This window comes from Microtus oregoni, unplaced genomic scaffold (genome assembly GCF_018167655.1).
Source record: "Microtus oregoni isolate MIOR12 unplaced genomic scaffold, Mior012 000015F_ref0000493, whole genome shotgun sequence".
NCBI classification, from domain to species: Eukaryota; Metazoa; Chordata; class Mammalia; order Rodentia; family Cricetidae; genus Microtus; species Microtus oregoni.
Genome location: NW_024543074.1, coordinates 38,786,295 through 38,799,253, shown reverse-complemented (window position 1 = coordinate 38,799,253; position 12,959 = coordinate 38,786,295). Strand labels below are relative to the sequence as shown.

The window sequence follows — 12,959 nt, the reverse complement described above, 5'->3', positions numbered from 1 at the left end:
TAAGTCAGTTAGCGAAGGGACAGACACTGGCCCCCAGATGGCCCTCTGGGACACAGCTCAGAGCAAAGACACCAAGCCTGACCCAGACAGATCCCTCTCCAGGCTACCTAGCCTTGCATCCCTCGTCTGTACTTGGAAAGCAGCTCCTCTGGCAGGGGCTGCAGGCTGTATAGGGCCCGAGAAGCTGGTGCACAGGTCAGAAAACAAAATGCACACTCACCCACAGGGCAGGACAGACGGAGGAAGGAGGAACAGAGGGGGTCATATCGTGTTCCCATACTTCCACAGTGACTCTGTAGCACATAGTTACATTGAAGCAGGAAGGGCCAAGCCATTCTCCCTGCTCAGCCTCCTGGCCAGCCCAGGTCAGAACTGTGCAACCCTGAGGATCCCGTCTTTGGACCCCATGATCACCATTGCAGTGCCACCCACATCTGTATCCCCACAAACCCTGCCCTTGGCCCAGAGATTCCCCATCACGCAAAAGGCAGTATGTGTATCATCACGGACCCCTTGTGAGAGCTCAGCCAAACACAGCACAGGACTTGCACACTTGAGGACCTCATCCTGGGGCGCTGTTCTGGCTAATTTTTATGTCAACTTGCCATAAGTTAGAGTCACCAGAGAGGAGGAAACCAACTGAGGAAATGCCTCCCTAAGATCAATCTATAGGCAGCCTATAGGGCATTTTCTTATTGAGTGAAGGGGAAGGGCCTAGCCATTATGGGTGGGGTTACCTCTGGGCTGATGTTCCCAGGTCATAAAAGAAGGGCATCTAAGCAAGCCATAGGAAAAGCCAGTAAGCAGCACCTCTCCATGGTCTCTGCATCAGCTCCTGCCTCTAGGTTCCTGCCCTGACTGCCTTTGATGATGAGCTGTTACATGGGAGTGTGAGCAGAACAAGCCCTCTCTTCCCCCAACTTGCTTTTGCTCATGGTGCTTCGTCACAGCAATAGAAACCCTGACTATGACAGATGCCTGTATCCTAGGACTCCCAGGACTTCCCAGCTCTGCCTTAAAAGACAGTCTGGAACAGGTTATCATGTACTCCAGCAGGGAGTCCTCTATAGGCTTTTTAAGGCACTGTCAAAGCAAGGGAGCCCAGAAACCTATAACCACAGGACCCTGGATGTCTGGGGACAGAGGGACCGGGTGGAGGTAAGAGATAGGTACCTGGCATGGGTGCTCCCTAGACATGACAAAGAGGCACACCAACATTAGGAGCTGATGACAAAGCACATCTGGGGCTGGGGGCAACACAGGACTGAAAACTGTTAAAACCCAGAGTTCATACCACAAACTCCAGGACACTTTGAACCTATCTATGCACAAAATCATTGAAGACAATGTATAAAATCGCCCCGGCCTATGTGGACAAGGCAGACACAAAGCAGCAGTGAGTCTCGTATGCAGACTTACGCTCTATGACCTCATCACTATTCACTTATTCCATGATCTGAAACTCAGGGTGGGAGACACCTGCAAACTCGTGCCACCAAACAAGAGGCAATGACCCTGAAAACCTGCAAGTATTCTAGGCTCACGTCTCTAAGGATGCTACGAAGAGGAACAGCAATCAAGCTGTGCTGTCCTAGGACAACATGCCAATCTTCCTGCACTCCAGGCCCGGGCCCTTGGCACTAGCAGCCTCTGTGATCTGCAGGAAGCATTCACCACAGCAGCCTCTGGGGAGCTTCCCGGGGAAAGTTTAACTCCCAGCAGCAGAAGCCTGCCATGCTTCAAGACTGCCCCTGTGTGGCCACATGCACACAGCACAGCTTCAGAAGAGGCTGGGGCCTGAGCACTGCCTCCAGTTTCCACCTCCCAGTGGTCAGATAGAAGCTGGCTGAGCACTGCAGCACATGAAGGTGTGGGCGAGGTGCCAACCCTCCCATCAAGCTGTGGACAAGAAAACCACTGAGTTCCCACCTACTTGGAAGCCATCTCCCCTACTAAACCTCAGTACATGTGAGCTTTCTGCACAGACCAGCCAGCTGGGAGGCACGCCCATCCACTAGAAGTGAGGATAGCACTTCCCTTCAAGGACACTCAAAACACAGAAGGAATCCCTAGGATACAAAAAATAACACAGACCGTCATGCTTCTAATGTTCCATTCACCCCCACACACAAGAGCCCCTGTGACGGCCACTTTCCTGTGCCCCTTGCAAAGGACAGGTCCCCAGTAACTCAATCAAATCCCAACATGCTGTAGCTAAGAGTATGGCTACGAAGACATCTCTGAAGCCAATGTCTATAATAAGGGAGGCTGGCCTGCACCAGCGGGGGACTGCTCCAACCAGGAGTGGAAACAGGAAGTACACCCATGGCTTTCCTAAAGACAGTGCTATCTGGACAGTGAACCACTGCAGCTGTGTACAAGCCCAGACCTACTAACACTAGGGGGTTGGCAGAACTCCCGCCAAACAAAACCCACTGGATGGATGCCTATCTTGCAGTGAACCTCTATTACTTCATGAGTTATAGAAGCCACCAATCCAGTGACATGAAAACTTTCTTAGGAGGTTACCTTACTTGTAGGCCACAGACACCTCCTCAGTCCTCCCTCCACTGGGACATTACAATGTGTCCTACCGGAAGCCCCACCTCGAGGATGACATTTCCTCCCTCAGTCATCCTTCCCCTGGAACAGCTACCACCCACTCACGATATCCCATGCTGGCTTTCATCATCTCCTGACTCCTACCTCTACCAGGACAGACCCCACTCCTTGCTTCTCTGCTTGTGCCTCACTGGACACTCTGGGTCTTTTGCTTGTTTGTTTGTTTTTCCTTTTGGTATGAGTACTCTGTCTGCACGTACGTCTATATGCCAGAAGAGGGCATCAGATCCCATTATAAATGGTTGTGAGCCACATGTGGTTGCTGGGAATCAGGACCTCTGGAAGAGCAGTCAGTGCTCTTAACCACTGAGCCATCCTCCAGCCCTGGACACTCCATGTCTTGGGAGCCTCTCTTGGAAGGGCTAAGCATGGCCACTTGTTTTCTCACACTGACAGATGTGCAGCTTCACACTGGAGCATCTCACCTGACACACTTGGGTCCTTACCTTGCTAACTTGGATATCACGGTGAGTGCACAGACCCCATGCCCAAAGGTACTGTTCCCATCCTGGACCTCAGTGCTAGGTTCTACTGTCCCACTTGACCCAGTGCACAGCACCTGGACTTGAAAACTCAGCCCTGTGTCCAAGAACTCAAGGATCCAGACTCCTACAATGTACATCTGGGTAGTGGCTGGGAAGACCCAACTCAATGCCAATGGATAGTGGTAGGCTAGTGGGGACATGCCAGGTGTGGTGTGGGTCAAACCAGGATGCATCTGAGAGTGCCACTTCTTGAGTTAGGCTGAGTAGAGGCAAGGGCTCCAGACTTGAAACTTCCTTTGGCTGACTTACCCAAACCCTTTGCTACTGTTCAGATATGATGTAAGTGTCTCCAAGGGCTCATACGCTAGGTGTTAAGTGATGTTGGAAAGTAGCGGCACTTCTGAGAGGCAGAGCCTAGGGGGAAGTCATAAGGTCACAAGGATACTGCCTTTGGGAAGGATTATGGAATCCTAGTACATTTCTGAGAAAGATGGCTGTTGTGAAGGTGAAGTCTGGCACTTGAATCTCCTCAGCATCCCGTCTTGCCAAGCGCTCTCCCTATTGTATATCTGCCACGTGACCCTCACCAGAGACCAGATAGAGCTGTCCAATCTTGAGCTTTAAGCTTTCGGAATGATGAGCTGCCTAATCTTTTCTTTATACAATACCTAGCTTCTGCTATTTTTTTTTTAAAGCAACACAAAATGGGTTGACAATACCTCTGCTTACACTAATCAGTCTCCTATACCACAAGGAAATACCCAACCAACTTAGCAAGAGAAAAGACTGACTCTATCTCGTGGTTCTAGAGGGTCCTACCCAGTACCTGTGGTGAGGCAGTGCACCAGGACAGGAACAGAACTGCTCACTAACATCAGCATGCAGGGAGAGAGGAGGAAGGAGAGAGCAAGCCTCCAGCGACTGAAGGACCCTGCAAGAAGGTCTTCCTCCTAAAGGCCCCACTGTCTCCTAACAGTGCCACCCCGAGAGCTAAGCCTTTGGGAGACAGTCAAGAACCAAGTTTTGGCACTACCCTATTCTGAAACCCAACTATCTGTCAAGGACAGGTGTAACTTGGCCATCTGGAAGGGCTGTACAAGCCCGTGACTGCCTGCGAGCGAGAGCCCACAGCTGCTGACAGATGCGCATGTTGAACACGTACCACAGCATGCTGAGGGAAACTCTAATTTTGGAAGCCGGTACACAAACTGCCCTGTTGGCCACTCACCTGCATGCATGAAGCAGCTACCCTCTGCAGGGGCAGTTTGGGCCCAGCTCCTAAGCACTAGGGCATCTTCCAGGAGCTCAATCTTCTTGCTGAACTGCACTTCTAAAATGGGAATGACCTCTGGCATCTTGGCAGATATCAGCCGGTAAGCCACGTCTGGCTTCCCGATGAACCGCTGGCGTATGCTGACCTCATAAGGAGAGTGAACCTTGATATCATCCACATCTTCCCTCTCAAACCTGTGCAGGAGCAATGAACTGGAGTCGTGGATTTCCAAAGCAGAGACCAGGACAGTGAGCTTTCCTGGCTTGGCATGAGACTCTGTTTTCTGAGAAACAATAGCAGGGACTCTGATCACTACCCCTTCCTTTCCAAAGGGCTCACAAGCGGCTACAGAGATACCTTCCTTGGGCTTGGCTTCTGCCGGCGTCTTCCAAAGCTTAGAGCTAAAAGGCCACCAGGAAGGAGACTCCAATTCTGTCAGCAATCTAAAAGAGCAAAGAAAACATGGAAAGCAGAGACAGTCAGTTTTGAGGTGTAAGGCCTTTGGTTTTTTTGTTTGTTTGTTTTTCTCCAGAAGACTGCTTTAATCTTGTAGAGTATGTTACCATTTCATAGCCAGCCTTCTCCAACAAGCACTCATAAAGCAGAAAGAGCAAAGGGTGGGGACCTGAGGCTTGGGGTGGTAAGCACACCTGTCTAGAGGGGTCCAGCTACCAAAGATACAGCAAACGCGTACATATGACTCATGTTCTTTCCACACTATGCCTTGGCCTGAGAGTTCTGACTCAGAATCCATTCATGGATTCGTCAACCCACCAAGCTCTCCAGAGCTGTCTGCTAAAGCTTTCCGCAGAAGGAGATGCTCTGCCTGCACTGTCCAAAACAACGCTTTATATACAGCCATGGCAACTAAGAAACCCAATTAATGGTTTGTAGAGCCGGGGAATCAAATTCAGGGCCTTGTGCATACTAGGTAAGAGCTCTATGTTTAAAGCCCTTCCCAGCCTGATACAATTCAGTTTTTAGTAAAGCTAGTGTCTACTAGACTTCACAGCATAACTGCAACACCAAGAAATAGACCCAGTGCATCAAATGAAGGCAGGAAAAAGCAGGTATGGGGGCTGGAGAGACAGTTCAGTGGTTAAGAGCACTGACTGCTCTTCCAGAGGACCTGAGTTCAATTCCCAGCAACCACATGGTGGCTCACAATTATCTATAATGAGATATGGTGCCTTCTTCTGGCATGCCAGAACACTCACACATAAAATATAAATAAATAAAAATAAAAGAAAAAGAAAAATCAGCTATCAAAAAGAACAAACGGCAAACATAAGGCGGGATTAAATGAGTTAAACTGAACCAGGTAAGCACTCAGACTAAAAGCAAGTGCCCAAGATAAAGGCATTATCAGCTTGAAAGAAACAAGAGGCAGCTATACTTGTTCACGAAAACACTGTAAAATATGAAAGAACAGCTCCACAGAAAACAAAGAATTGAAATGTACACATGATACACAGGATGCTGAGAGCAAACAGACACAACAGAGGCACCGTATGATAAGGAATCCATCCAACAGGCAGACTTAACACTAAACATCTATGTACCAAATAACACCACTGTGAAAGTCATTGAGCAAAACTACTGACAAAACAGACAATCACAGCTATAGCCTTCAGCAGTTACATTTCTTTCCATGGCTAAGAGGACAAAATGACAAAAAATTAATAAGAATTTGGGATTTTGAACAGTGTTATGGTAGCTCAGCCTGACTGGTTACAGAATCGCCCAGCAACTGATGAACGCACAACACTTTCAGCTGGACGCAGAACACTCAGGCCTGGAATGCAGCTAATTGCAAAGCCACTATGTCCAAATACAGACACAAAACTGAAAATATTTGCAGATTAATGCACACTGAAGTACATGCACTAAAAACGCAAAAAGGAAATCAGAAAACATCTGAAGGAGCTGGAGCAAAGGCTCAGTGGCTAAGAGCTCTTGCTGCTATTGCAGAGGACCTGGGTTCCAACTATCTGTAACTCCAGTTCCAGGGGATCTGACACCTTCTGACCTCCAAGGGCACAAGCATGCATGTGACACACACACAGACATAGATTCAGGCAAAACACTACACATAAAAACAAATCTTACAAAAAGAAGAAAACATTTAAAGTGAATAACAGTGAAAATACAATACACATGAGGAGCAAGCATGACTCCATCTGAGAAAAGTGAGTTTCCAACACGTATGTGTATATTAGAAAGGCTTACAATTGATGGTGGTAACCACACCTTTAATCCCACCGCTTGGGAGGCAGAGGCAGATCTACAGAGTGAGTTCCAAGAAGGCCAAGGCTACACAAAGAAACACTGCCTCAAAAACCCAAAATTAAAAAAAAAAAAATTAAAAAAAAACCAAAATAAATAAACAAACAAATAAATGAAAGGTCTAAAATTAGTTATTTAGGCTTCTACTTCAAACTGGTTTAAAATTAAGACTAAAAATACACAAAGAAAGTAGAAAAGTAGAGATCAGCGAAATTAGAAGCAAGAGGTTAAAAAAAAAAAAAAGGGAAGAAAGAAACTGGTGTAGGGAAACAGCTCAGGGGGTAAAGGAACTTGCCAGCAAGCCTAAAGAGCCGAGTCTGATCCTCTGAACCATGTGACGGAGGGAGAAAACTGCCTCCATACAAATCTATGGCAACATGTGCCTGTATACACACGGATCTGAGTGATCTGTGATTATAATGCCAGCATTCTGAAGGCAGAGGCAGGCGGATCTCTTGAGTTAGAAGCCAGCCTGGTCTACAAAGTGAGTTCCAGGCTAGCCAGGGCCACATAGTGAGACCTTGTCTTTAAAAAGAGAGGTAGAAGTCAGGCGGTGGTGGCGCATGCCTTTAATCCCAGCATTTGGAAAGCTGAGGCAGGCGGATCTCTGTGAGTTCGAGGCCAGACTGGTATACAGAGTTAGTTTCAGGACAGTTAGGGCTGTTACACAGAGAACCTTGTCTCAAAAAACAAAAACCAAAAACAAAAAAGAAATAGAGAAAATATAAATTTCTGACATAGGACTGGAAATGGTTGAAAGTCTTATAAACATTATTCTAACAACTTCCCTGAAATGTACAACACTAGACAGCCTGACCTCTGAAACCCAGGCAAGGAAAAAAATTTAGAAAGAAACTAGACCTGTAACGATGACACCAGAGAGGACAGAGAGGACACTGTGGCCTGAGTGGCTTCCCTGGTGAACTCTGCCAAAGACAAGGACCAACAACTGTCTGTCCACAGTCCGTCAAAGACTGGTGCAAAGGCAGCACCGCCCTCCGCCTCACAGGCTGCCTGCCCCACCGACCCGACGCGACATACGAATCCCAACATGGTCAAATCAGCAAGCACACCCGATGACATTAAAAATTACTGACCCACAAGTAAGCCAGAGGCATTCACCCAGGAAGATGAGGACAGCGGAACTAAAATCAGTCAGTATAACCGTCTCACTGACAGTGAACCCGGGAAGCTGTGAGCCCAACAGAACAGCATCAAGCCCCAAGAATTCTGTCACAGGAAGGAAACTTTCTCAAACTGATACAGGGCACTTACAAAAAACTTGAACAACATGGTTTTTTCCCTCAGAATGAAAACAGTAAGTAAGCAGAATCCCGAAGCGCCAAGTCTCCTCACATATGACTTTCTGGAATACCTTTGGTCCTCATCCTGTTTCCTGGGAATCTGGAAGTAACGGGTCACCACGTGCTGACGAACCCCTGCTCCCAGCAGCCCTGGAGAGCTACCAGGTGGGGCTGGTCACTGAGAGACCAGGGCTGCATCAGAGGCTCAGGACCCTCAGCCTCATCTCAGTCACCAGAGAAGGAAGGAGGGCTGAAGGCTGAAGGGATCACCAATGACCAGTGGTTCAACCAATCACCCCCATATAATGAAGTGTTGATAAAACCCCAGAGACACTCTGAGCTTCCCAGGAACTGAACATGTGGAGGGTTCTGGGGGGGGTGTGCCCAGGAAGGGCATGGAAGTCCCTTCCCTTCCACATACCTGACCTCTTATATGTCTTCATCTGTATCCTTGGTAAGTATTCTCATGGTAAACCAGCCAAAACAAGTTCTGTGAACTGCAAACCAGTGCAACCCAAGGAAGGGTCAAAGGAGCTAATGTACAGCTGTCTGTGGTGGCCCTCCCTCTGCAAACCCTTCACAGTTAAGCTGCTGGCTCTACGTTCTTCAACAGAAGGAGTTCTCGGTTGCTCTTTACCACTATGATGGCTCTCTCAACACAGGTCAGGGACCCACACGGGGCTCCGTTCATTCCTGAGTGTGTCTAAACTACTTATGTATTACAGAACTGGAGGACTGCCAAGGTGGGCTTGGGGACCTACTGAGTCAGGCAGGAGCTACAAACATGGACAAGCCCCCATTGCTTCTGATTTCCACAAATGAAAACACACAGTATTTGTCCTTTGGGGCTGTAGTTACTTAACTGACTACCACAACTCCCAGGGTCGTTTGTACTCTACAAATAGCTGGACTTTATTCTTCAGGGCTGAACAGCACTTCACTGCATAGATCAACCATATCTTCCTTCCCCATGTATGTGTGAGGGACACTGCTGCTCTGACCAGGGATCTCATTCAGAGCCCACCGTGCTGACCACCGCCACTGTGTCTCTGTGACTGGGTGTGCTCATCACAGCTCTCCACAGAAACAGCCCGCTGAGTCTTGCTCTGGTCCTGCCCATCCTTTCTACGTCCTCAGTCCCGCTCCTGGAATGGGAATGCAAACAGCCTCCTGCTCTATATCTTCTGCCTGACAAGGGGATATACCCTTTCTGAAGCTGCCAGTCAAAATACCCTCACAGGTTGCTCCTAGTTAGGTGTTTGGTCCCAGTGACTAGTAGACTGTTACATTTGTGTCCCCCCCACTGGGTCTCCTCCCTCTTCCAGACAGTCCAACTACTACTTTCACGCCCCCATCTGTCTTCTGCATATGAGAGAACACACAATCTATTTCTTTCTGAGTCTGCTATTTAACACAGCACACTGATCTCCAGTCCCTCCATTTCTCTATAAATGACACAATTTCATCCTTCTTTATTGCTGAGTAATATTCTACTGCGTGTATGTGTATGTGTGTGCATATGCGTGCGTATGTGTGTGTGTGTATGTGTGTGTGTCACATTTTCTTTGTCCATCTGTTGATAGATACTTGAGCCACTTCCTGATTTGGCTACTCTAAATAAAACTACAACCAACAAGTGGTAAACAAAAGACAAAAGAACAGCAGCATGTTTTTCCTTTATGCACAAGTCCCTCCCAGTAAGTTCTGAGGCTGGAGGCCACTCTCTCTGAGGAGCATTACAGGCACCGTGGTAGACAAGGAGCCAAACATGCCCAGACCACAGAGCACTGCGCTCAGACATGGAAGGTACCCTCTGTCTAGCCTACCATGGAAACAGGCTCTGTGTCACTGACAAGCAGGCGCACACTGAAAACACAAGAGGCCAACAGTTGGGGCCTCACACTGAGACATCTGTTCCAACACTAACAGCACAAAAGCTCTGGTTCTGCTGAGGTGTCCTTGAGAGCTGAGGGGCTACTGGCGGAAGTGTGCAGGAAACAGCAGGAGGGCAGGTGGGAGCGATGTGCTGGAGTGGTGATGGAGCGGGCTCTTTAACGGTGAGCACTGTCTGGAGGAGCACTGAACAGAGCTCAGAAGAGCACTGAGCCAGCATCTATCGAGACTGGCCCTGCACCGGCAGGACCTCACTTCGCTCTGACTCATCTGCTGAGTTTTCACGGAGAAGACAGGAGCTCAGATGTACCCAGTATGTCCAGATTAAACCTCATTTCCCAACAGAAACCAAAAGTAAACAACAGGAACTCTAACTTGGCAGACTGAGATATGCTGAACTATCTGAGTTCCCGGAAAGTACGCATCCATGTGCACAGAGGCAGACAGGCTGCGACACAGTCAACCAGAAGGGGAGACATCATGAGAACTCTATTCCTGGGGGCTGGAGAGATGGCTCAGAGGTTAAGAGCATTGCCTGCTCTTCCAAAGGTCCTGAGTTCAATTCCCGGCAACCACATGGTGGCTCACAACCATCTGGAATGAGGTCTGGTGCCCTCTTCTGGCCTGCAGACATACAGACAGAATATTGTATACATAATAAATAAATAAATAAATAAATATTTAAAAAAAAAAAAGAGAACTCTATTCCTGGAACACATAGGAGTTTGCTCTCCACATCCATTTTATCACATTTCATCCCGAGGACCAGCTAAGCCAAGCCCAGCAAGAACAGAACTGCCAACTCTGAACAGTCTGCAGATTCTGCTGCCTCTGCTCCCGTGACAAGCCTGACACAGGCCTACCTCCATGGTGCGGTCCAACTAAAAGAACCTCTTTGGCTTGATAAGAGGGGAGGATGTGTCTTCGGCCCATCCACAAGCCCTCTCTGAGCACATCCCTAACCAGGAGTGGACTACGGCAAAGGCCATCACGCCCAAGAAGCACCAAAAGAGCCTGGCCACTCCACCACACAGCGGCTTGGGAGCACTGCATGCTCTTTACAGACACAGTCCTTCATCCACAGGGAGCGCATGCTCCCAGGCCCTACATTGTAATGGGAATTATGAGTGAGGAGTCTCCCTCTCCAACCATCTTCCTGGTCTCTTTCTGCAGCCTCTTCCTGGCGTATCCAGTCACAAGCACCACGACCGTGGTACATTGGGATCACTGTTAAGTGAAATACTTCTGGACAGAGCACTAAAAACCTGATGACCCAAGAGGCTGCTAGTGACTGACATAGCAGCGAACAGTACAGCCAGGCCAGACAAAGCGCTGCTCCATACCTCAGAGGCAGGCAACCATGTCTCAGCTCTCACCAGGCTACTCAGAATGGCACTGACATTACAGGCTACCAAAGAGGTCCATTTTTCTACCTAATATTTTCAGAGGGACTCTGGGGTAACTGAAACAAAAACAGAACTATAGATAGAGGGCTATAGTTGCAAAACCCAGAAAGAGCACGTTTTCAAGCTAATTTCTGGAAAATAAGCACAGAAATTTAAAACATGTTTGAACTTGAGGTGCTAAAAAGGAGCTCTCAAAGATGGGCCTTCGGAAGAATGGCCAGGGAATGCTGTTCAAGAACTACAAGCTGAACACAGCTTCCCTAAGGACAGGGAAAAGACTGTAGAAACTTGCCGGGCGGTGGTGGCGCACGTCTTTAATCCCAGCACTCGGGAGGCAGAGGCAGGCGGATCTCTGTGAGTTCGAGACCAGCCTGGTCTACAGAGCTAGTTCCAGGACAGGCTCCAAAACCACAGAGAAACCCTGTCTCGAAAAACCAAAAAAAAAAAAAAAAAAAAAGACTGTAGAAACTTCTCTACACACCAGTGGCAGGAGGAGCTTAAAATCCAGGGTCCTCTAAAGGCAGGGGTGGACCAGGGTCTGTGACAGAGCACGCTGGCTGGGAGGAAGACATGGTGACTCGACACCCAACCTGGGCACTTGGGAGGAGACACTGTCTAGCAGAATAGAGAGAAGAGAGCTGGATCCTCTATGCCAAGGCAAGCAAGGTCTACAAGGCTCATACTGCAGGAGGGAGGCAGGGACACGAGATGAGGTTTTATTGGTAACTCAGTCCAGGGTGTCCTTACACAGGGACCCTGGGACAAATGCTTCTGATTAAGACAAAAAACAAAGACATCCAGACAAAGAGGAAACTGGAAGAGATAGGCTACTATAAAACAAAAAAAAAAAAAAGGCACCTGAGCAGTGGTGGTGCATATCTTTAATCTTTAATCTCACTACTGGGGATGGGGGTAGAGATAGGCGGATCTTTGTGAGTTTAAGGCCAGCCTGGTCTACAAAGCAAGTTCCAGGACAGCCAGGGCTACACAGAGAAACCCTGTCCTGAAAAACCAGCCCCCAAAAACAAAAACAAAAAAAAAAAACAACTGAAATGCTAAGCTAAAACAGACAGGGAGCAATGCTGGAGGATGAGACAAATACCATGTGCAGAACCAAACTAATTCTTAGAAAATGAAACCTAACAGAAATAAAGGAAAAACTCAAGAAGTATAAACCAGAATGAAAACAAAAGGATAGAGCAAAATGAAGAGGAAACACAAGAAAACCAATAAAGGACAACAAAAACTGGTGCTCCACATGGGTCACATTTTTTAAAGCGATGTGAAAAAGTTATCAAAGAAACCATATAAACAAAACAAGAAAAAAAAAGCCCATTCTGAAGGACAAACTCGAGGAGGGCATTCACAGTACATACAAAACAAACAAACCTCCAAACTATTGTCTCCATCAAAGCAGCTCACCACCAGGAGGGTTCAGAGATCATACTCATGACCTGAGAACTGGAAACTTGACTAACCAGCACACAGGGACCACACACACGAACAGAACAAGATACCTCCCTCGTGCAGCACATCACAATATGGACACTCGCCTCCCTACTCTCTGAAACCAACAGGATGCAGGCGGTGACAGGCAGTGGCTCTCTGGGATGCGTCCCACACAGTCCACACGCAGCTGCATGGCCTTTCCTCTGGAGGCTGGAAATGTCCTACCCATGAGATTGCTGAG

At 48.1% G+C, this 12,959-nt stretch overlaps 1 protein-coding gene across 2 annotated transcripts in view; it reads right to left on the bottom strand.

Moving 5' to 3' along the window:
* Window positions 1-12,959, bottom strand: part of Snap47 (synaptosome associated protein 47) — a 46,521-nt gene that overhangs the window by 15,983 nt on the left and 17,579 nt on the right. For both annotated transcript variants that reach the window (XM_041664588.1, XM_041664589.1), the window contains exon 3: window positions 4,336-4,823. In XM_041664588.1, coding sequence (XP_041520522.1) covers window positions 4,336-4,823 — 488 coding nt within the window. The remainder of the gene's footprint in view (window positions 1-4,335; window positions 4,824-12,959) is intronic.